Source organism: Eubalaena glacialis, chromosome 19 (genome assembly GCF_028564815.1).
Source record: "Eubalaena glacialis isolate mEubGla1 chromosome 19, mEubGla1.1.hap2.+ XY, whole genome shotgun sequence".
In the NCBI taxonomy this organism is placed as follows: Eukaryota; Metazoa; Chordata; class Mammalia; order Artiodactyla; family Balaenidae; genus Eubalaena; species Eubalaena glacialis.
Window position 1 is genome coordinate 23,997,945 of NC_083734.1, and position 22,382 is coordinate 24,020,326.

The 22,382-nt window shown below is 39.0% G+C and overlaps 1 protein-coding gene and 1 non-coding gene across 2 annotated transcripts in view; both read left to right on the forward strand.

Annotated features, from left to right (window-relative positions):
* The window catches only part of PPM1D (protein phosphatase, Mg2+/Mn2+ dependent 1D), a 51,706-nt gene that overhangs the window by 14,682 nt on the left and 14,642 nt on the right, over nt 1-22,382 (forward strand). The window contains exons 2-3 of the mRNA XM_061176786.1: nt 1,123-1,351; nt 12,017-12,141. Of these exons, the coding sequence (XP_061032769.1) occupies nt 1,123-1,351; nt 12,017-12,141 (354 nt within the window). The remainder of the gene's footprint in view (nt 1-1,122; nt 1,352-12,016; nt 12,142-22,382) is intronic.
* TRNAK-UUU (transfer RNA lysine (anticodon UUU)) lies at nt 3,196-3,268 on the forward strand. Its single transcript has one exon. It is a non-coding gene; the product is annotated as a tRNA-Lys (tRNA).

The following is a 22,382-nucleotide window of genomic DNA, read 5'->3' on the forward strand; positions in this document are numbered from 1 at the left end:
ATGCAGGGAGTTTAGGCACTGACCTAGCTCCTGCAGTTTTAAATGAATCTGACAAGCTTCTACCATCCATTCCTGACTTCAGCCTTTGCCACTGCCTCTGAGTTTGAACTTTTCTGGAACTCTGTTAATGGGGAGTACTGATGTACTGCCTCCTCTACTGACTGTGCTTTTTCCTTATGTTGGATTACAAATTTTGCATTCTGATTTTTCCCTCAGTATAATTCCATTTGTTTAAAATTCCAGGAATTCCTCAGATTTTCTTGTGACCCTTCTCTGTGTTTCATGACTGCTCTGGACTTTTTCTAATATTTATATTCTGTCCTTTCAGTAGGATTTTGATGGGGAGAATATGTCAATGTTTGGACTTAGTTTGCTGTCTTGAACTGTAACTTGTAGTTTAATATTACAGAATATTTCAGAATTTTAAATGATAGTGAATATAATCAGTCAGTATAGGTTTTGGAATTAGGTATATGGCATCTTTGCCACTTAAAATACTTGAGTTATTTTGAGCAAATTTTGTAATCATTCAAAGTTTTGGTTTCCTCATCTGCGAAATGAAAATAATGAAACTAATCTTACCTATCACTTAGGTTTATTAGTATTATATGAGATAATACAATACATGTAAAGCTCTTAGCACAGAAAGTGGTATCCAGTAAGCGCTCAATAGATGTTATTTATTAGGTTATGAATATTCAACAGTTGTTTCAAAAACAAATCCAGTAGCTTTTTCTGAAAATCTTCTTGAAGTGAAATTAATAAACAGATGATAAGCTGCTAGCAGTATGGTATCAAAACTTTTAACACATCCTTGCCACTAAATGTAATTAAGACTAAGACTTATGTGGAATTAGTAAATCTATGCTGTAACATTTTTCTCCTAGGATCAGCTTGATGGTCATAATATAATTGCATTATTTATAAAATTAATTTATTAATATGTGAATGAAGGGATTAATACAAGTCCTTCTTTAATACCTTTCAAAATATTTTTCTTAAATATTTTCCTATGCTAATTCAAATTTTAACAGGCTAATTCAGCATATGTTGGCATTTTTATTCTGCCACAGGATTAATGTATACACCTGAAAGAGTAAAATGTTTTATTTTTTATTACAGCAGAATGGCCAAAGACTATGACAGGTCTTCCCAGCACGTCAGGGACAACTGCCAGTGTGGTCATCATACGGGGCCTGAAGATGTATGTAGCTCATGTGGGTGACTCAGGGGTGGTTCTTGGAATTCAGGATGACCCAAAGGATGATTTTATCAGAGCTGTGGAGGTGACACAAGACCATAAGCCAGAACTTCCCAAGGAAAGAGAACGAATTGAAGGACTTGGTGGGAGGTAATTATTGTCCTATTTTGTCTTTCTTCTCTTGGTTCTATTTAGTCCTTTTCTGCTTTACTTACCAGATTTACCTACTTCTCCCTTTTAATGAAGTTACAGATTTTTAGTTTGCCTGATGAAGTACTCATGTATGTTCATATTTATCTTATTATTTTGAATTGACTGTTTTATTTCTGATAATGGCTCCAAAGGGAAATAATATTTTAATATTATTATTAAATAATAATATTATAAATAATAATAATAATATTTTGTTACTCAAGTAACAAAACATACAAGGATTTATTTAAAACCTTTTACATAAATACTGATCAACATGCCCTTCAGAATCTGGACAGAGCAGCCCTTAGAGTTCCAGAGTAGGACAATTTGATATTTATTTCTTTAGGCTGTGCTGGGTCTTAGGTGGTCTTTGTTGCGGCATGCATGCAGGATCTAGTTCCCCGACCAGGGATCGAACCCGGCCCCTTGCACTGGGAGCTTCAAGTCCTACCCACTGGACCACCAGGGAAGTCCCCCAGAGTAGAACAATTTGAATCTGTCTTTGGGAATAGAATTCTGTTAGAATTAGCCTTCAGTTTTCCCCTTTGATTTCTAAGTCATATATGCTGCAAACCCCTGTTTCAACTTATTGTCTCAATATGTATCGAGATAGTTTGTAAACTATGAACTGAATTTGACTTCAGCGTAATATTTTTATGCTACAAACTAAAATGTAAGATTATTCTAAAAATCAGAGGAATAAGTAACATAAGAAAATTTAAAAATTATTCTAATACTAATTTTTAAAAATCAAGGATTAAGGCAAGTTAAACAGAATCCAGTGTTTTCTAAATAATCATTCTAACTCAAGTCTTACCATGATATTATTACTTGCCTCCTCTTTCTTGCTTTTTTCTTTTTTTTAAGAAGCCCCAGGGTTTTTTTTGTTTGTTTGTTTTTTTCTTTTCGGCTGCATCTGGTCTTAGTTGTGGCATGCAGGATCTTTCATTACGGCATACAGGCTTCTCTCTAGTTATGGCGCGGGCTCCAGAGCGGTGGGCTCTTTAGTTTGTGGCACGTGGGCTCGCTCGTTGAGATGCGCTAGCTCAGTAGTTATGGCGCGCGGGCTTAGTTGCCCCGCAGCGTGTGGGATCTTAGTTCCCTGACCAGGGATTGAACCTACATCCCCTGCATTGGAAGGCGGATTCTTTACCACTGGATCACCAGGGAAGTCCCTCCTCTTTCTTGCTTTTATTAAATCAAAATGGTCTTTTTCAGAGAAATAATAAACTGAAGGAAAGAATTAACATCCTTAAGCTACCAAGAGTTCAAAAGATAGGTAAGAAAAACACTAAAACTCTGCTGCCTTCAGATAGATGGATAATGGAGAAGAAGTTTGAACAGAAACAGATTCTCAAAAGAATAGTATAAACATTCGAAAAAATGTTTAACATTATTGAAATGAAATTCTATTTTTTGCTGTTGGGTTAGCAATATTTTTGTTGTAATGGGTATCCTGTTGATAAGATTATATATTGGTATGACCTATACGAAATATAACACATACCACTAACTTTAAATGTATACAGACTCAGTAATTTCAGGAATCTACTCTAAAGAAGAAATACGAAATGTGGACCAAAATATCTGAATGGAGCTATTGATTGCAGCTGTGTTTATTTACTGTTAACTTAGCTGAAAATAACTTGAAGGCCCAACAGCTGGAAAATGGTTAAGTACATTTAATATATATTCATAACATTGGATATGATATGAACATTAAATAATGTTTATATGTAAGTTTTTTAAAATCATGGTGTTATGAAAAATTTCAAACATAAAAGTAAAGGTAGGGGAATTCCCTGGCAGTCCAGTGGTTAGGACTCTGCACTTTTACTGCTGAGGGCCCGGGTTCAATCCCTGGTCGGGGAACTAAGATCCTGCAAGCTGCGTGGCGTAGTCAAAAAAAAAAAAAAAAAAAAGTAAAGGTGGAATAGTGTAATGAACTCCCATACATGTGGGGAATTTTTCTTTAATATACAATTTTTTTCCCTGTTTCACTGAGAAGTAATTGACATATATCACTGTATAAATTTAAGACGTGCTACATGATGGTTTGGTTTACTTATACTGTGAAATGATTACCACAGTAGGTTCAGCTAACATCCATCTTCTCATATAGATACAATAAATAGAAAAGAGAGAATAAAGGAAAAAAAAATTTCTCCTTGTGATGAGAACACTTAGGATTTATTGTCTTAAAAACTTTCCTGTGTATAATGTAGCAGTATTAACTATAGTCATCATGTTGTACATTACATCCATAGCACTTATTTATTTTATAACTGGAAATTTGTACCTTTTGACCACATTCCTCCAGTTCCCCCTTTCCCCTACCAGGAATTTTTAATAATATAGGAGAATGCTTATTGGTCACAATAAGCAGGATATAAAATTACATTGCTAACTCTTTGTCTCCATGGAGATTGTACAAATTTATACTTATATCATCAGGATATGTGGATGACCCTGACAACAGACTTACAGAACTTTTTGATCATATCCAGTTGTAGGTTAAAAAAAAGGCATCTTGGTGATGTTTTCATTTGCATTTGCATCTTGAGAAAGGTTGAATATCTTTTTATTTAAGAGCCATTTATACTTCCTTTTCTGTGTTTTTTTGTTTATATTCTTTGTTCATCTTGGGGGAGAGTAGTTAGCCTTTTTTGTATTAATGTGTAGAAGCCACTTAGACATTAGAGAAATTAGACTAATATAAGTGATGAGTTTCAGATGTTGTTTTCACAGTTTGTGTTTTGATTCTGCTCCTGGAATTTTTTTTCCATGTGGGAGTTTATTTTAATGTAGTTAAATTGATCAATCTCTACCATTATGACTTTTGGGTTTTGTGCCATACATACAGTTCCTTCACTCTGAGGTTATTAAAAAGTCTTCTATATTTTCTTCTTGTACAGCAGTTATGAATACTTTGGTCTTAGGAACTCTTTACACTCTTAAAAATTGAGGCCCTCAAAGAGCTTTTTGTTTATATGGGTTACATGTATTGATTCTACCATATTAGGAATTAAAATGGAGACATTTTCAAATATTTGTTAATTTATTGAAAAATAACAATGTTAGGCTTATTATGTGTTAATATAAAGAAAATTTTTTGTGAAAAAATAGCTGTTTCCCCAAAACAAACATTTGAGAGGATTGGCATTGTTTTACATTTTTAAAAAGTCTCTTCATTGTCTGGCTTAATAGGTGACTGCTAGATTCTTGTATTTGCTTCTACATTCAATCTGTTGTGATAAGGTATTTTGGTTGTAGTATCTGAAGCAAAGTCTGGTTTTACACAGATTTATAGGTGGAAAAGGGAGACTATTTTAAAAGTTTTCCCATGTTTTGGGGGTTTTCTTCTTTGATACTATTCTAAAATTCACGAAGAGGGAGTTTCTTAAAGGTTAATAATAGTGTGGTATCTGAAATCATATCAATGACTTTTTTCATACTCTTTCACTGAGAGCCATAGGTGTATCAGTTAAGAGCCATTGGTTAAATAATATCTTTATCCATGCATGTTTTTTTAATTAATAGATTTTTATTGTTTAAAGCAGGTTTAGATTCATAGCAAAATTGAGCAGAAAGTATAGAGAGTTCCTGTATACTCCCTGCCTCCTTCTACACGCATAGTCTCTTCCACTATCAGCATCCTTCCCCAGAATGGAACATTTGTTACAATTGATGACCCTACATTGACACATCATTATCACTCAAAGTCCATAGTTTACATTAGGGTTACTTTTGGTGTTGTGCATTCTAGGGTTTGACAAATGTGTAATGACATGTATTTACCATTATAGTTTCATACAGAATAGTTTCACTGTCCTAAAAATCTTCTGTGCTCTGCCTATTTATCCCTTCCTCCCTTCTTACACCTGGCAACCACTGGTCTTTTTATTGTCTCGATAGTTTTGCCTTTTCCAGAGTGTCATATAGTTGGAATCATATAGTATATAGCCCCAGTGCATGATTTTGAAACCTAGGTATTGGTCATTTGTAAAGTGTTGGTTAGCTGAGTTATGCAGATCATCCAAATATTGACACATTTTATTATACAATATAGCAAATCCTGTAGCTGCTCAAAAAGTCCACTGTATACACATGGTCGTAGTATTATTATGAAAATAATTTTGAGGGCTTCCCTGGTGGCGCAGTGGTTAAGAATCCTCCTGCCAATGCAGGGGACACGGGTTCGAGCCCTGGTCCGGGAAGATCCCACATGCTGCGGAGCTACTAAGCCCGTGCGCCACAACTACTGAGCCTGCGCTCTAGAGCCTGTGTGCCACAACTACTGAAGCCCTCGTGCCTAGAGCCCGGGCTCTGCAGCAAGAGAAGCCACCGCAGTGAGAAACCCGCACACCGCAACGAAGAGTAGCCCCCGCTCGAGCACAGCAACGAAGACCCAGCACAGCCAAAAATAAATAAATAAGTAAATAAAATTAAGAAAAAGAAAATAATTTTGACCTTGCATATCCCCTGAAATGGTCTGGGAGACTCCCGGGGTCCCTGAACCATATTTTGAGAATCACTTTTCTAGTACTTGTGTGGTTTCATCATTTACATTTTAAACAGTCCCTTTTAAAAATTTTTCTTTAATTAATTAATTATTATTATTTTTTGGTCCGTGTTGGGTCTTTGTTGCCGCCCGTGGGCTTTCTCTAGTTGCAGCAATCGAGGGCTACTCTTCGTTGCGGTGCACGGGGTTCTCATTGCTGGCTTCTCTTGTTGTGGATCATGGGCTCTAGGCACGGAGGCTTCAGTAGTTGTGGCACGTGGGCTCACTAGTTGTGGCACATGAGCTCTAGAGCGCAGGCTCAGTAGTTGTGGTGCACGGACTTAGTTGCTCCGTGGCACGTGGGATCTTCCCAGACCAGGGATCGAACCCATGTCCCCTGCATTGGTAGGTGGATTCTTAACCACTACGCCACCAGGGAAGTCACATCACTTACATTTTAATCTTATAGCTCTGGAATTTTAAAATTAAAGCTGAGTAATAGGGATATGAGTTAATATTTTTTTCTCATTGGCCATTGGTAGCCACTTGAACAACCATTCCTTACTGATTAGAAGGCTTACCAGGCATAAAACCCTTCTTCAATGGGAAGATAACCTTGAGTTTATCCTCTTCTAGCACTCTTTCTCTGGTTAAGATAAATATGGAATGTCAGCTCTGTTATAAGGCAACATTGCTTATTGTAGAATGACCCTTGAATGGAACTGCATCTGGATAGGAAAGATTTTGAATGGACCACAAATTTCTCTTGGGAAGCAGAGACCTTAGCTGCCCTGTGTACATGCAGTTTGACTTGTGCAGGGACGAGGAAGTCATGGGCTGTTAAGATACTGATTCTTATGGCATACGAAGCTCACTTGTGGTGCCTAGAAATTGGCTCCTGGATTTCTGTAAGGATCACTGCTGAAGACAGCACAACTGAAGCTGCAGTGCTGGCATACTGTGTTTCCTGTCCTGTATGCTACAAAGTTAGATGAGCCTGGTTTCATGCTATAGTTTATTTGATCCTATGAGTGTGAAGGTCAGTATGTATCTGAGACCACTACTGGTAGTTATGCAAAATGAGCTTTGCAATTATATATATTTGGGTCTTTTTCTGGGCTTTCTTTTTTTAATACTGTATATTCGGGTACCAGTGCCATACTTATTTTATTTATTTATTTTTATTTTTATAAATTTATTTATTTATTTTTGGCTGAGTTGGGTCTTCATTGCTGTGCGCGGGCTTTCTCTGGTTGCTGCGAGCGGGGGCTACTCTTCATTGCGGTGTGCAGGATTCTCATTGTGGTGGCTTCTCTTGTTGCGGAGCCTGGGCTCTAGGCACGCGGGCTTCATTGCGGGCTCAGTGGTTGTGGCTCACGGGCTCTAGAGTGCAGTCTCAGTAGTTGTGGCGCACGGGCTTAGTTGCTCCGTGGCATGTGGGATCTTCCCAGACCAGGGCTCGAACCCGTGTCCACTGCATTGGCAGGCGGATTCTTAACCACTGCGCCACCAGGGAAGCCCATACTTATTTTAAATTGAGGCTTTATTTTAATTTTTAATATTGGTAGGCCTGATTCCTCTCATTAGTCTTTAAAAAAATATTTTTCTTGACTGTTCTTTATTTTTTGCTATGAATATTAAAATTATTTTTATTTTAATAACTTTTTTTAGAGTTTATTTTTTTGTCCTGTTACTTAAAATAGCATCTGGATAGTTGGACAGATGCTGTTTGCCATTTGAGAGCAGGTGTGTCTTTTTGCACAAATTGAACTGTTTTATTTATTTAAAATAAATTTTTATTTATTTATTTATTGTTGGCTGTGTTGGGTCTTCGTTGCTGCGTGCGGGCTTTCTCTAGTCGCGGCAAGCGGGGGCTACTCTTCATTGCTGCGCGCGGACTTCTCATTGCGGTGGCTTCTCTTGTTGCGGAGCACGGGCTCTGGGCACGCAGGCTTCAGTAGTTGTGGCACGTGGGCTCAGTAGTTGTGGCTCGCGGGCTCTAGAGCACAGAGCTCAGTCGCTTGGCACACGGGCTTAGTTGCTCCGCGGCATGTGGGATCTTCCTGGACCAGGGCTTGAACCCATGTCCCCTGCATTGGCAGGCGGATTCTTAATCACTGTTCCACCAGGGAAGTCCCTGAACTGTTTTATGTAAGTTATTTCCTCCTTTCCCTCTGTCCTCACTCTAGGCAACTGGCCAGTGCTCTGTTTTTCTGGCCTTCTGTTGCTGCTCAGTCAGCCCTTTGCATATCAGGCTGATCCTTTGTGTGTGCCATTAGTGATGCAGGACAACAGCAGGAAGTGCAATAAAAGCAGCATCTTCTACAACATTTCTTTGGTTTTTTGATACTGGATTTTAAACTTTGTTTTAGCCAGTGCCCTTATTTTGTCATTTGTTTCTCAGAAACACAGAGACCATAATAACTTTGAATATTAAGTATCCAGAGAGCTCCTAGGAGAGTTATGTTGGAAGCAATTTGGGTAGGTACTGTAATTACTTAAGTATTAAGTCTTACTTTTTAGGGAGCTGGTTTAGGAAAGAACAATAGGGCATAAGGTGTTAGGAAGGCAGAATGTTGGTGTCTCTTCTCCTGGAACTCTTATGTTTCACAGATTCTTGTGAATTGTAGATTTAGTCTTAACTCTCCTGTTTCCTTTTTGAGGATCAGCATTGAAGAAAGCATAAAATAACAAAGTGATGGCCTTTGATACTCTTACTATGACCGAGAACAATGTTGCTTTCAGTATTACAAATTAAACTAATTCTCAAAAGGAATAGTAAATGAACAACCCTCTTGAATTTCTCTTCTAGGTTAACGTTGACAAAGTTTTCTGCTCATTCTGTACTTGCTTCATTCCCCCCTGTTCTGTCCAGTATAGTAGCCACTAACCACATATGACTGTTTGAATTTAAATATAAATTAATTAAAATTAAATTAAAAATTCAGTTCCTCATTTGCACTAGTCACATTGACAGTGCTCAGTTGGCGGACATGGCTAGTGCCTGCTGTATCAGACTGTGCCTAGTGAACATTTCCATCATTGCAGGAAGTTTCATGAGACAGAGCTGCTCAAATCTCCTGGCCTGCCCTTGTCTCATGAGCTTGTTTTCTACTTAAGAAAGATGATTGAGGCTGCTCTCCTTCTGTCATATTCATGTTTTTCTGGGCTCAGAGGAAGATTTTTTTTTCTCATTTATGAAGATTTATGCCTTTATTTTGGTTCTCTTAGAACTTGTATTCCATTTGTTATCTCTTCTCCCTAGTATCTTCATTCCTTTGAAGTTAGAGCAGAAATAGAAAAGCCATAGATGGAGGTTAACTTGGAGGCTGCTGCTGAGGTCTACAGCATTTCATACTGACATTCCTGTGGAGATAGTCACCATTATCTGTCCTGTCTTCAGCTTTCCATATCTTGAAGCCAGTTTAGTTTCAGTGTTCATCAAGTTTAGGGGGACAGAGTCATACTACTCACAGTCAACATAGTAAACTATTAAGCGACTCATGTATACATCAGGATGTCATAGTACTCACTAATAATGAGAACAGTAACTGACAAGAAGACCACATATTATTGTCATCTGGCCTGCCGTAGATGAAATGAAATTTCAGATTATAATCAGAGGGTTTCAGTGTGCACGTGGGACCTTAGTGTGAAGACTTACTTTGGTTGTCTTAATGTCATCTATCTTTGAGAGTTCAGAATCAACTTGTGTCTTATGCATTTATCTGTCAGGTGAACCTAATATTGTTTCTTGGGAATGCTCTTTGCCACTCTTCCCCTCAACTTTTTAAAGCCTTCCAGGGGAACATTTTTCTTCTATTTATTATTTTTTTAAAATTCCAGGCAGATTATTATTAAATTGATTTAAGGGCCAGTTTCCCATTTCAGTCGTTCAGGCATAGATTGAGAGACCATCTCTGTTAAGTTTTATTACTTTTTTGCTTCAATATTTGACCATATCTCAATGTTTTAGGCACCCTGGAGTGTACTAACTTCTCTGTGTATTAATTACAGATTTCTGTTGCTCCAACACCAAATTTCTAGGCGGGTTTTCTTGTTGTGTAACTCCTAAATCTATATTTCTACAGCTGATCTGTTTCCAAAGTCTAGTCTCACTTCTAAATACAGAAATATCTAAATACATAGATACTTCTGTTGAGGCATTTCTTATTAATTCCTCAGATCAAAAATATTAAAATTGAAGTTCTATTTTCAATACCTCTAAATCCTTCGAAAAGTATACAACCTTTTCAATTTCTTTTATCATTATGTAATCCCTCTTCAATTTTAACCACTTCTTCTTCCCCTCAGTTTTTTTAGTTATCAAATTATCTTGCTTTTTTAGAGTCATGTACCACAATGTTCATTGCAGCACTATTTACAATAGCCAGGACGTGGAAGCAACCTAAGTGTCCATCGACAGATGAATGGATAAAGAAGATGTGGTACATATATACAATGGAATATTACTGAGCCATAAAAAGAAAAGAAATTGAGTTATTTGTAGTGAGGTGGATGGACCTAGAGTCTGTCGTACAGAGTGGAGTAAGTCAGAAAGAGAAAAACAAATACCGTATGCTAACACATATATATGGAATCTAAAAAAAAAAAAAAAGGTTCTGAAGAACCTAGGGGCAGGACAGGAATAAAGACGCAGACATAGGACTTCCCTGGTGGCGCAGTGGTTAAGAATCCGCCTGCCAATGCAGGGGACACGGCTTCGATCCCTGGTCTGGGAAGATCCCACATGCCGTGGTGCAGCTAAGCCCATGCACCACAACTACTGAGGCTGTGCTCTAGAGCCCGCGAGCCACAACTACTGAGCCCATGTGCCACAACTACTGAAGCCCGTGTGCCTAGAGCCCATGCTCCGCAACAAGAGAAGCCACCGCAATGAAAAGCCCACTCACCACAACGAAGGGTAGCCCCCTCTCGCTGCAACTAGAGATAGCCCGTGCACAGCAACAAAAACCCAACACAGCCAAAAATAAATAAATAAATAAATAAATTTATTTATTTATTAAAAAAAAGAAAAGACGCAGACGTAGCGAATGGACTTGAGGACACAGGGAGGGGGAAGGGTAAGCTGGGATGAAGTGAGAGAGTAGCATGGACATATATATACTACCAAATGTAAAATAGATAGCTAGTGGGAAGCAGCTGCATCGCACAGGGAGATCAGCTCGGTGCTTTGTGACCACCTAGAGGGGTGGGATAGGGAGGGTGGGAGGGAGAGGATATGGGGGTATATGTATACATATAGCTGATTCACTTTGTTATACAGCAGAAACTAACACAACATTGTAAAGCAATTATACTCCAATAAAGATGTTAAAAAAAAAATCCAAAAGAAACACACAAAATGAATATCGTGGCAGAAATTACTAAGACCACTGAATCCCACTGAAATGGATTTGAAAAGGGAAAAATTTGTGTTATGTCCTATTGCAGTAGTCTATTTCTGTGTATTTCCATTTGTGTGTGTGTGTGTGTGTGTGTGTGTGCCTGTCATTGGATCTTAAAAAAAAATTATCTTGCTTTTTTTTTTTTTTAATTTTTATTTGTTTATTTATGGCTGTGTTGGGTCTTCGTTTCTGTGCGAGGGCTTTCTCCAGTTGCGGCAAGTGGGGGCCACTCTTCATTGCGGTGCGCGGGCCTCTCACTATCGCGGCCTCTGTTGTTGCGGAGCACAGGCTCCAGACGCGCAGGCTCAGCAGTTGTGGCTGACGGGCCTAGTTGCTCCGCGGCATGTGGGATCTTCCCAGACCAGGGCTCGAACCCGTGTCCCCTGCATTGGCAGGCAGATTCCCAACCACTGCGCCACCAGGGAAGCCCTATCTAGCTTTTTTATATACATGATATCTACTCATTTCTATTCCCATTGCTTCCTTTCCATTCTGTCTAGCCTACCTCAATAATCTCCAAATTCTCATCTTAATCTACCCTATTTTGTCTTTGCCTTCTGAACGGGAACTTTGGTTTATGCATCTTTGTATCTGAAAGAGATAAGTCATTATTTTGCAATAATCTGATTTTATTAGCTATTTAACACGTTAAACTACTTTAGTTGTTATATTTTAATCATTTAGAGTATTTATGTGAACTCTATTTTTTAGCGTGATGAACAAGTCTGGGGTGAATCGTGTAGTTTGGAAACGACCTCGGCTCACTCACAACGGACCTGTGAGAAGGAGCACAGTCATTGACCAGATTCCATTTCTGGCAGTAGCAAGAGCACTTGGTAAGTAGGACTTACATTTGGTGAAATCATCTTGGATTTTCTATAATATATGGTGGTAAAATAAAAGAGAAGACTGAGAATTAAACCCTCATTTGGCACGTAATGAAGGTATAAATATGACATTATAGTAAATGATTGAAAACCTAATTGAGGGGAAGGTTAAAGTATGGGTTTCAGTGCCAATTGCTCTTTGATCATGAGTTATGTTCAATGTTTTGCTAGTTGCCATTTATTCCTAGGGAAGTAAATGTATGCCTAGGCTTGATGTTAGCCTTAAAACTATTTCTAAATGTCCTTCCCTACTTCAGCCCTTCATATTTCTCTCAAGAGCCTTCAAAGCTCTTTTTTTTTCATTAGCTAGCAAAGTAAATTGTACATGACAAAATAAACATACTTATTTTCTGTTCTACCTGGTTTTGAAAGGAAGGCTAGAGGATTATAGCTATAGAAATATCTTACCTTGGATGTACTAATTAAATTTTCTTCTGAAGAAAATTTCTTTTGGAAAACACCACTTTTTTCCTTCTGTCCTTCTTCCTCTAACAGATACTTGAGAACTGACTTGGTACCAGGCACTGCCTTAGGCTTTGGAGAGATAATATAGATATACCCTGCCCTCAGGGAGCAAGACTAAGGAGTTGGGGAGATAGGCAGTAAAGAAGGAAGCTTGTCCTGAAAGTAATATAATATTGCAAGTCAATTATACTTCAGTTTTTTAAAAAGTAAGCTTGTAAATGAAATAATTACAGGTTAGGAAATATGAAAGTCCTATGATAAAGAATAATTCAGAAGGGAAAAACTATTTTAGATAGTGTGATGGAAATGCTCCTTTTAGGAAGTGTTATTTTAGCTGAGATTTGATGGCTGAGAAGGAGTTATTCTTTTTTCTTTTTTTAAAAAAATTATTTATTTATTTTATTTTTGGCTGCGTTGGGTCTTTGTTGCTGCACGCGGGCTTTTCTCTGGTTACGGCGAGCGGGGGCCACTCCTCGTTGCAGTGTGCGGGCCTCTCATTGCGGTGGGTTCTCTTGTTGCGGAGCACAGGCTCCAGGCACGCGGGCTCAGTAGTTGTGGCTCACGGGCTCTAGAGCGCAGGCTCAGCAGCTGTGGCTTGCGGGCCCAGTTGCTCCGCGGCATGTGGGATCCTCCCGGACCAGGGATCGAACCCGTGTCCCCCTCATCGGCAGGCGGACTCCCAACCACTGCGCCACCAGGGAAGCCCAGGAGTTATTCTTATGAAGAGCCTGTTGAAGAATATTCTAGGCATGGTTCCTGAATTGGGAAAGAGCGTGGCCTGTTGTAGGAATTATCAAAAGGCAGGAGTTAAGGAGGCAAACGTGAGCCACAGATGTTTTCATTCTAGTCTAAGGGTACCGGGAAACACTGAAGAATATTAAGCTAAGGAGTAACTATCTGATTTGCATTTTTAAAAGATCATGCTACCTATCATGTTACTATCTTTGTTCATCTTTGGTGATCATATACATATAGTCCCAATATCCATGGAGCCTATAATCTAATGGGGAGAATAGATAATAAACAAATGAGAAAATTATTTTAAAAAGCATTATAAAGGAATCAAACAGTATGATATGCCACTAATTGGTGGGAGGGATAGTGGGTAGCAGAGGAGGGCTACTTTGGAGAGGATGATTAAGGAACATTCTTTTATTTATTTATTTTTTAATCAATTTATTTATTTTTGACTGCGTTGGGTCTTCGTTGCTGCGCGTGGGCTTTCTCTAGTTGCGGCAAGCGGGGGCTACTCTTTGTTGCGGTGCGCGGGCTTCTCATTGCGGTGGCTTCTCTTGTTGCGGAGCACGGGCTCTAGGTGCGCGGGCTTCAGTAGTTGTGGCACACAGGCTCAGTAGTTGTGGCTCACGGGCTCTGGAGCGCAGGCTCAGTAGTTGTGGCGCACGGGCTTAGTTGCTCCGCGGCATGTGGGATCTTCCCGGACCAGGGCTCGAACCTGTGTCCCTGCATTGGCAGGCGGATTCTTAACCACCTGGCCCAGGGAAGCCCAAGGAACATTCTTTTAAAACGTGATATTTTGAGTGAGTAAGACCTAAAAGGAGGCGAAGGGGCCAAGTCAAAGCAAAGCCATAGCACTTGCAAAGGCCGTTAGGCAATTAGTGGACATTTGATTTGGGAGGGATGGTGGTGTGGGTTGTGTAGCATATATTCTTTTTTCCTACTGAATAATGCCCTGACTTCCTTTGGGGAAACTGTATCTCCCCTACTATGTGCAGTCTTAGTTTAGACATTCCTATTCAGGGTCCTTTTATAAAACATAAAAGGTCAGGCATATGACCCCAGCTTGATCAGTTAGATTCCTTGTTCCATGATTTTGAGTTGTGAATCTAGGAAGGATAAACATTAAAAACCAAAACAGTGGTTGGAATGAATTCATCCTAGTGATACTGACCTCCTTTGGCAGTGCTCATTGATGTGGTTGGGTTTTCCTGCCTAGTTGTTTGGAATTGCCCTGTCTCCATGCCTGGTTCTCCAGCTTCTTGTCTACCGTGTGAGCTACTTGATTTTCTTCTGAGTTGCCTTTTTGGCCTAGGTTAACCTGAGCTGGAAATTGTTGTTTGTTAGCAACGAATCCTAATGCAGAAAGGAAAGGACTTGCTGTCTTTAAGGACCAAGAATGAAGCCAGTGTGAGAGAGAGGAGGTAGAGATATAAGATGAAGGCGGAGATGAGGACACTTGCCTGATTAAGAGGGTGGCGCAGGCTAAGGTAAGGAGTTTGGTGAAGACATTACTGGTGGTAGGCAAGAACTAAATCCTGCAAGGCTTTCTAGACCATGATAGGAATTTTATTTTAAGTGCTTTTGGGAAGGGATTGAAGAGTAGGAGAGGAAGTAAACCATAGTGGTTAAGAGGTAGACTTTGGACCCAAAATTCCTAGTTTCCAATCCCAGTGCTGTTATTTACTGTACAAACTTGGGCAAATTACTTAATATATTGTGGCACAGTTTTTTCAGCTGTAAAGTGGGGCCTGCTTCATACTGTCATGAGTATTGGGTAACTTAGCACGTGTAATGTGCTTAAAATAGTGCCTGGCACATAGTAAGTGCTCTGTAAATGTTAGTTGTTATTATTGTTGTTTACTGAAGTAGGGCAGTGACATGATCCAGTATGTTTTTAAAGGATCATTTTAGCTGATCCAGTTTGTTTTTAAAAGATCATAATGGCTAAAATTATAGGGTAATAAAATTGGAGGCCAGGGTCCCATTTAGGGACCTGTAGCAGTATTCTAAGCACTTTACGTATTTTACAGATTTTTGTCTGAGTTTCCCAGGACATTCATTCATAGTATACATGTGATATAATTGATCCTCCAATTGTTAGCGAGCAGAAAGAGGGGGCAAGGTGGATGACAGATAGTCAGCTGCTATTGACACTTCAGATAGATGGTAAATTTCCAGTTAACTGTTGCCATTTGTAACATTAGTGAGCTTAGGAGGAAGGCATGGGAGGCAAGGAATTAATACTAGTAAAGAAATAGAGGGGATTTTTGTGGGGAACTCAACACAGACTGAGGGCAAGGTCTTACTCCAGGTTCAAAAGTAAGGTGAACCTTCAGTTTAGAAAGTAGATGCCAATTTATTTTGTATATGTGAAGTGTGTGTGTACCAAGCATTTCAAGTAAGCCTTGAAACCCTTAAGTGATTGTGGAGAGGAAGAGAAGGAACAGGTGATGGAGTGGCAAAAAGAGCAGAAAAACCAACTGGTTTTCCTGTTTCAGACATTCCTACTTAGTTCAGATATAGCTTTGGAGTAATTCAGACAAGAAGTAATTCAACCCACTTGAATATCTTCAGTAATCTTTACTTAATGTTTCAAAGTAGAAACTCTTGTATTATTAGACAATTCTGTGAGTTAAAATCTGCCTCCGTGAAGCTTTCAGACAGGGCATGTACTTCCTTTTCTTTTTGCATAATGACAGTCATTTACCTATTCAGAATTGGCTAGCGTGTTTCTCTAGGCTAATTTCAGACCCTTCATTATTCTTGTCGTATTCCTCTAGATGTTTCCTTCAATAAATGTGATTTGGGAATTGAGGACACTGCAAGATGTGGTCTGACCAGTTTGAAGTACAATGGAAGTATTTAGTTCCTGCTACCTGAACATTGTACTTCTAATAATGGAGTCCTAGAATCCTGTCATTAGCTTTTTGTAATCTTACCACATTAGTTGGCTTATTAAGCTCAGATCTCTAGATATTTCTCTTATGAACTGCTACCAGGTCAAGTTTCTCTTTTACGTACTCTGTTGGTTTTTATTGGGATGGTGTAAGGGTGGGGAAATGGAGACTGAAGAATAGCATTAGATGAGTTGTTGGTGGAATGTATTTATCAATACAAAATGTATTGATTAATAGATTGGTGTGTATTTAGAGAGAGAGATCTTTTTTTTTTTTAACATCTTTATTGGAGTATAATTGCTTTACAATGGTGTGTTAGTTTCTGCTTTATAACAAAGTGAATCAGTTATACATATACATATGTTCCCATATCTCTTCCCTCTTGCGTCTCCCTCCCTCCCTCCCTCCCTATCCCACCCCTCTAGGTGGTCACAAAGCCCCGAGCTGATCTCCCTGTGCTATGCGGCTGCTTCCCACTAGCTATCTGTTTTACGTTTGGTAGTGTGTATATGTCAATGCCACTTAGAGAGAGATCTTGATTGATGTGATGCTGTTTTTTTTTTTTTTCTTAGCTTAGTTTCAACATTTATTAACTACCTAGAGAAAGAAATAATGTGCGTGGTCCTCCATTTTGTATATTATACAAATATTCAAAAATACTTAGGCAGCAAGATATTAGCATTGTTTAACTACTTTTAGTTGCCAGAGAGAAAAAATAGTAATTAGAGAGTAGAGAAATCAGACAACACTTTGACTGGGTGATGACAGTTACTATCACTAATGAGGAATAGTTGGACATTGTATGCCTCCAGATGTGTGGTACACATATCCCCTATGTAGTACCCTGGTCAAAAATGCATATAGCCTCAATCTAGATAAAGGAGGTTAAAGAAATGTTACAAGTAAAGAAAAAAAGAAAAAGAAAAGAAAAGAAATGTTACAAGTACATGCTATTCCTGATCCTAGGCTGGATCCTATAAAGGATATTATTAGGCCATCTGATAATTCAGAATATGGATGGTAGATGGTATATTAGGTAAATATTATATTAATATAAATTTATGAAGCTTATAACTACAGTGTCCTTATTCTTAGAAAATAACACTTTGAAGTATTTAGGGATAAAGGACCATTATTTAAAATATTTTTTATATATACACACAGAATCTTTATATATATGTAGATTGAAAACAAGCGAATGGGGCAAAATGTCAACAATAGATGAATTTGAGTAAAGATGGGTGTTCTTTGTCATAGTTTTATTTTTATAGCTTTATACATTTGAAATGATCTCCAGATGAAATGTTTTTAAAAATAGGCTGGCAGGGACTTCCCTGGTGGCGCAGTGGTTAAGAATCTGCCTGCCAATGCAGGTGACAGGGGTTCGATCCCTGGTCCGGGAAGATCCCACATGCCACGGAGCAACTGAGCCCGCGAGCCACAACTACTGAAGCCCACATGCCTAGAGCCTGTGCTCAGCAACAAGAGAAGCCACTGCAAAGAGAAGCCCGCGCACCGCAACAAAGAGTAGCCCCCGCTCGCCACAACTAGAGAAAGCCCGTGTGCAGCAACAAAGACCCAACGCAGCCAAAAAAAAAAAACTTAAAAAAAAAAATGGATAAAACCACATACAGAGTCCCCACTTCTTTGTGATTGTTTATTCATTCACCAAATATTTATTAAATGCCTGCTGTGTGCCAGGTATTGCTCTAGGTTCTGAGGATTCTGCAATGAACAAAACAGGTGAAAATTCCTGGACCCATGGAACTTACTTTCTAGTGAGGGGAAACAGATGATAAACTAAAATAAATAAGTAGAATATATATTGTGGTATATAGTAAAAAGTGCTAACGTGAAAAATAAAGCAGGGAACGTTGTGGGGGTGGGAGTGTAATTTTAAATGGGCCTGTCAGGGGGCTTCCCTGGTTGCGCAGTGGTTGAGAAGCCGCCTGCCAATGCAGGGGACACGGGTTCGAGCCCTGGTCCGGGAAGATCCTACATGCCGCGGAGCAACTAAGCCCATGCGCCACAACTACTGAGCCTGCGCTCTAGAGCCCACAAGCCACAACTACTGAAGCCCGTTGGCCTAGAGCCCATGCTCCACAACAAGAGAAGCCACCACAATGAGAAGCGTGTGCACTGCAACGGAGAGTAGACCCCGCTCTCTGCAATTAGAGAAAGCCCACAAGCAGCAATGAAGACCCAACGCAGCCAAAAATAAAACAAATAAATAAATAAATAAATAAATGGGATGGTCAGAGGAGGTCTGAAAAGATGACATTTGAGTGAAGAGATGAGGCATCAAGGCCTGTGGGTGTCTGGGGCAAGATATTAGGCAGAAGAAACAACAAATACAAAGTGTCCTTTTTAAGATTTTTTTTTTTTTTTTAACTGAGCAGCTTGAAAGGTGGAGTTGCCATTAACTGATGTAGCAAAGACCAGAGTATATGTAGCAGGGGGAGGTCAGTTCAGTTTTGGACAACTTGCCTTCAAGGTGCTAATCAGACATTAAAGTGGTGATATCCATTGGGCTTCTGGTTATGAAAATTGACTAGGTGAGGGCTAGGCTAGAGATATCAGTCTGTGGCTGAATCAAGGGATTGGGTGTAGGTAGAAAAGGGGGGAAAAAAGAAAAGAAAAAAGGAAGGGTCCAGTGACTGATCCCTGAGATACTGTCACTGTTAGGAGGTGGGGGCATGAATGGAAGAACAGGTAAAACAAGACTGAGAAAGAGCCACAGGTAAAATACAAGAAAGTTCAGGAGAGTGTCCTGAAAGCTAAGAGAAGAAACTGTTTCAAGAAGGTATTTCGTTATATGTCAGTTATACCTCAATTAAAAAAAAAATATTTCAAATACTGTTGATAGTTCAGGTAAAGGAAAGACTGAGAAGTGACCTTTGGGTTTAACAACGTGAAAGTCATTGGTGACCTTGACAAAGTAGCTTTTGGTGGATATTGAGACCACAGTCATGGACTGGAGTTGGTTCAAGAAAGAGTGAGAAGGGGAAATTTTGATATAGCAAGTTTTAGACACTCTTCCTTGGTTGGGAAGGAAGAGATGGGGCTTTAGCTGGAATAGAAAGAATAGCGTCAAGAGAGGGTTTGCTACTGTTACTTTAAAAAGGGAAGAAATAATAACAGTTGATGGGAAAGATCCTCTAGACCAGGGAAAACTCCATGTAGGAGATAAAATACAATTGCTGTAGTAATTTCCTATGACAATTACATTATTTTAACATAATTTTGTAAACAAATGTATGGAAATAAATGAATATTTTCATATAAAAAGACATGGGAGAGACAGTATTGTTTTAGTAATGGAAAAAAATTGCATCTGCTTTTTCTCTTGATTTTATTTTTCTATCACATATTTTCTCAAATTTTCTCAAATATCTTTTTATTTTTTTAAACTTTATTGAGATATAAGTGACATACAGCACTGTATATAAGTTTAAGGCGTACAGCATTTAAAAGAGAATATCCTTTAGATTTCAACGTTTAAGCTGAAAGAAATGCTTTGTCATATTACTTTTCCTGTCTTTATTTTGGCACTTGGGGGAAAAAAAGTAACTATTTAAGTTCTAGCTTTCTTTTTAAGTTTAACTTCTTGCATGGTAATTCTTATTGGCCCATAGTAAATTAAATTATAGAATTTAGCACCACTCTTATGGTTTATAGTCATTTTTCTTCCAGTTTTTTGGGAAAGAGAGAAGTTTGCTTATCAAGATTTGTGCTGATGAAGATCAAAATTACCTGAGTGCAAATGTAGCAAAGGTGCCTCCTAGTGGCTGCCCGATGGAATTGCATGTGAGTCTTGCAATTCATTTATTCATTGAACAGATATTTGAGTGCAGTATGTGCCAAGCACAGGGTCTGACATTCCTGTGATCCTATAATGGTGCACAAACCCTAGGCCAATAATAAAATACTTAGTTCAATTCTGATTCTTACTCATTTGATCTCAGGTAAAGCCATGTAGATTACCTGAACTGGCAAAATAAGGGAACTGGCTCTATCTTATGTTCCTAAATCTAGCTATGAATACAGATCATATGGTGAGTTTGTTAAAAATTCAAATTCTAGGGACTTTTACCGGCAAATTTAAAGCAACTTGAGCATCAAAACAATAACAGGAATAAGTTATAACATAATGAGGAAAAAAGAATCCCTAAGTCTATACTGATACAAAAAGATTATAAAGAGGTAGAGAGAAAAATGGATAGTTCTTCTTTAGAAAAGACAACTAATAAATGTAGTTAGTGTTCTAATTCTATCATCAGTTTACAACCATCACAATAACACTTGATTCGTGCAAGAATCATTAATGAATGCTAAAATGTGGCATATTTTGGTGAGGAATAGGATATTTCACACAATCTCAAACTATCACTGTACAGATTACTTAGGGCATCTTTACAGTGCTGGTAGGCAGCACTTTAACTGAATGATCAGGCTTGGCATTGCCAATAATAGGACAGACTGACATTTTGTGCCTCCTAATTGACATACTAAGAAGGCTATGACTTCAGCAATATAGTATTCTGGCCAAAAAAAAGTTTAACCTGAACACAAACCCTTATATCTAGCCTGCGGACACGAGGAAGCAGTCAAGACAAATCCAAATTGAGGGTCACTCTGCAAAACAACTGGCCTGGACTCTTTTGACAATTGTCTGTCCGTGTCGTGAATGACAAAAACAAATCACAAAACCTAGAGAATTGTTCTGGGTTAGAAACGACTAAAAAATATGACAACTGAATGATCCTTGAGTGGATCCTGGATATTAAAAAAGCATTATTGCCGGAATTCCCTGGTGATCCAGGGGTTAGGACTTGACACTTCCACTGAGGGGGCCTGGGTTTGATCCCTGTTGGGGGAATTAAGATCCTGAAAGCCACGTGGTGCGACCAAAAAAAAAGGCATTATTGGGATAACTGGGGAAATTTGAACATAGATTTTATATTACACAATACTGGATCAACATGAAATTTTCTGACTGTGGCTACATAGGAGAATATCCTTATGCTCAGGAGATTAAATAGGAGATACACCATGTTACCGGGTTGGGAGATATAATATTGTTATGATGGCATTTCTCTCTGAAGTGATCTATAGGTTCAGTGCAATCGCATTCAAAACCCAGAGTTTGGGGGGACTTCCCTCCTGGTCCAGTGGGTAAGACTCCATGCTCCCAAAGAGGGGGCCGAGGTTTGATCCCTGGTCTGGGAACTAGATACTGCATGCATGCCACAACTAAGCGTTTGCATGCCGCGACTAAGAGTCCACGTGCCGCAACTAAGAAGTCCGCATGCCACAACTGAAGATCCCTCATGTTGCAACTAAGACCCAGTGCAGCCTAAATAAATAAATAAGATAATAATAAATATTCTTTTTTTTTAAAATATTTATTTATTTTTTATTTTTGGCTGCGTGAGGTCTTAGTCATGGGATTTTTGTTGCAGCATGTGGGATCTTTCGTTGCGGCACACAGGCTCCTTGTTGCGGCGCACGGGCTTCTCTCTAGTTGTGGCTCACGTGCTCAGTAGTTGTGGTGCATGGGCTTAGTTGCCCCACAGCATGTGGGATGTTAGTCCCCTGACCAGGGATCAAACCTGTGTCCCCTGCATTGGAAGGCGATTCTTAACCACTGGAACACCAGGGAAGTTCCAGTAAATATTATGAAAAAAACAAACAAACAAAAAAAGCAAAATAGAGTTTGGGAATTCTCTGGCGGTCCAGGGGTTAGGACTCCACGCTTCCATTGCAGGGGGCACAGGTTCAATCCCTGGTCGGGGAATTAAGATCCCCCATGCCACATGGCCTGGCCAAAAACTAAAAATAAACAAACAAATAAATAAACTAATTAATTTAAAAAACAGTTTCAGAAATTTAAGTTAGGCGAAATGCGCCTTTCTTCTGGAAATGTATTGAGGTTTAGTGAGAAAGAAAAAAGAGATTGGCAACGTATTGGGGGCTAGTGATTTGGGAGTTGCAAGCTTGAGAGGACAATTTTGTGGAAGGAGTATACATATATACTGGGTATATATCCATAGACATCTCTAGAAGGATACATAAGGACAATAGTTGTTC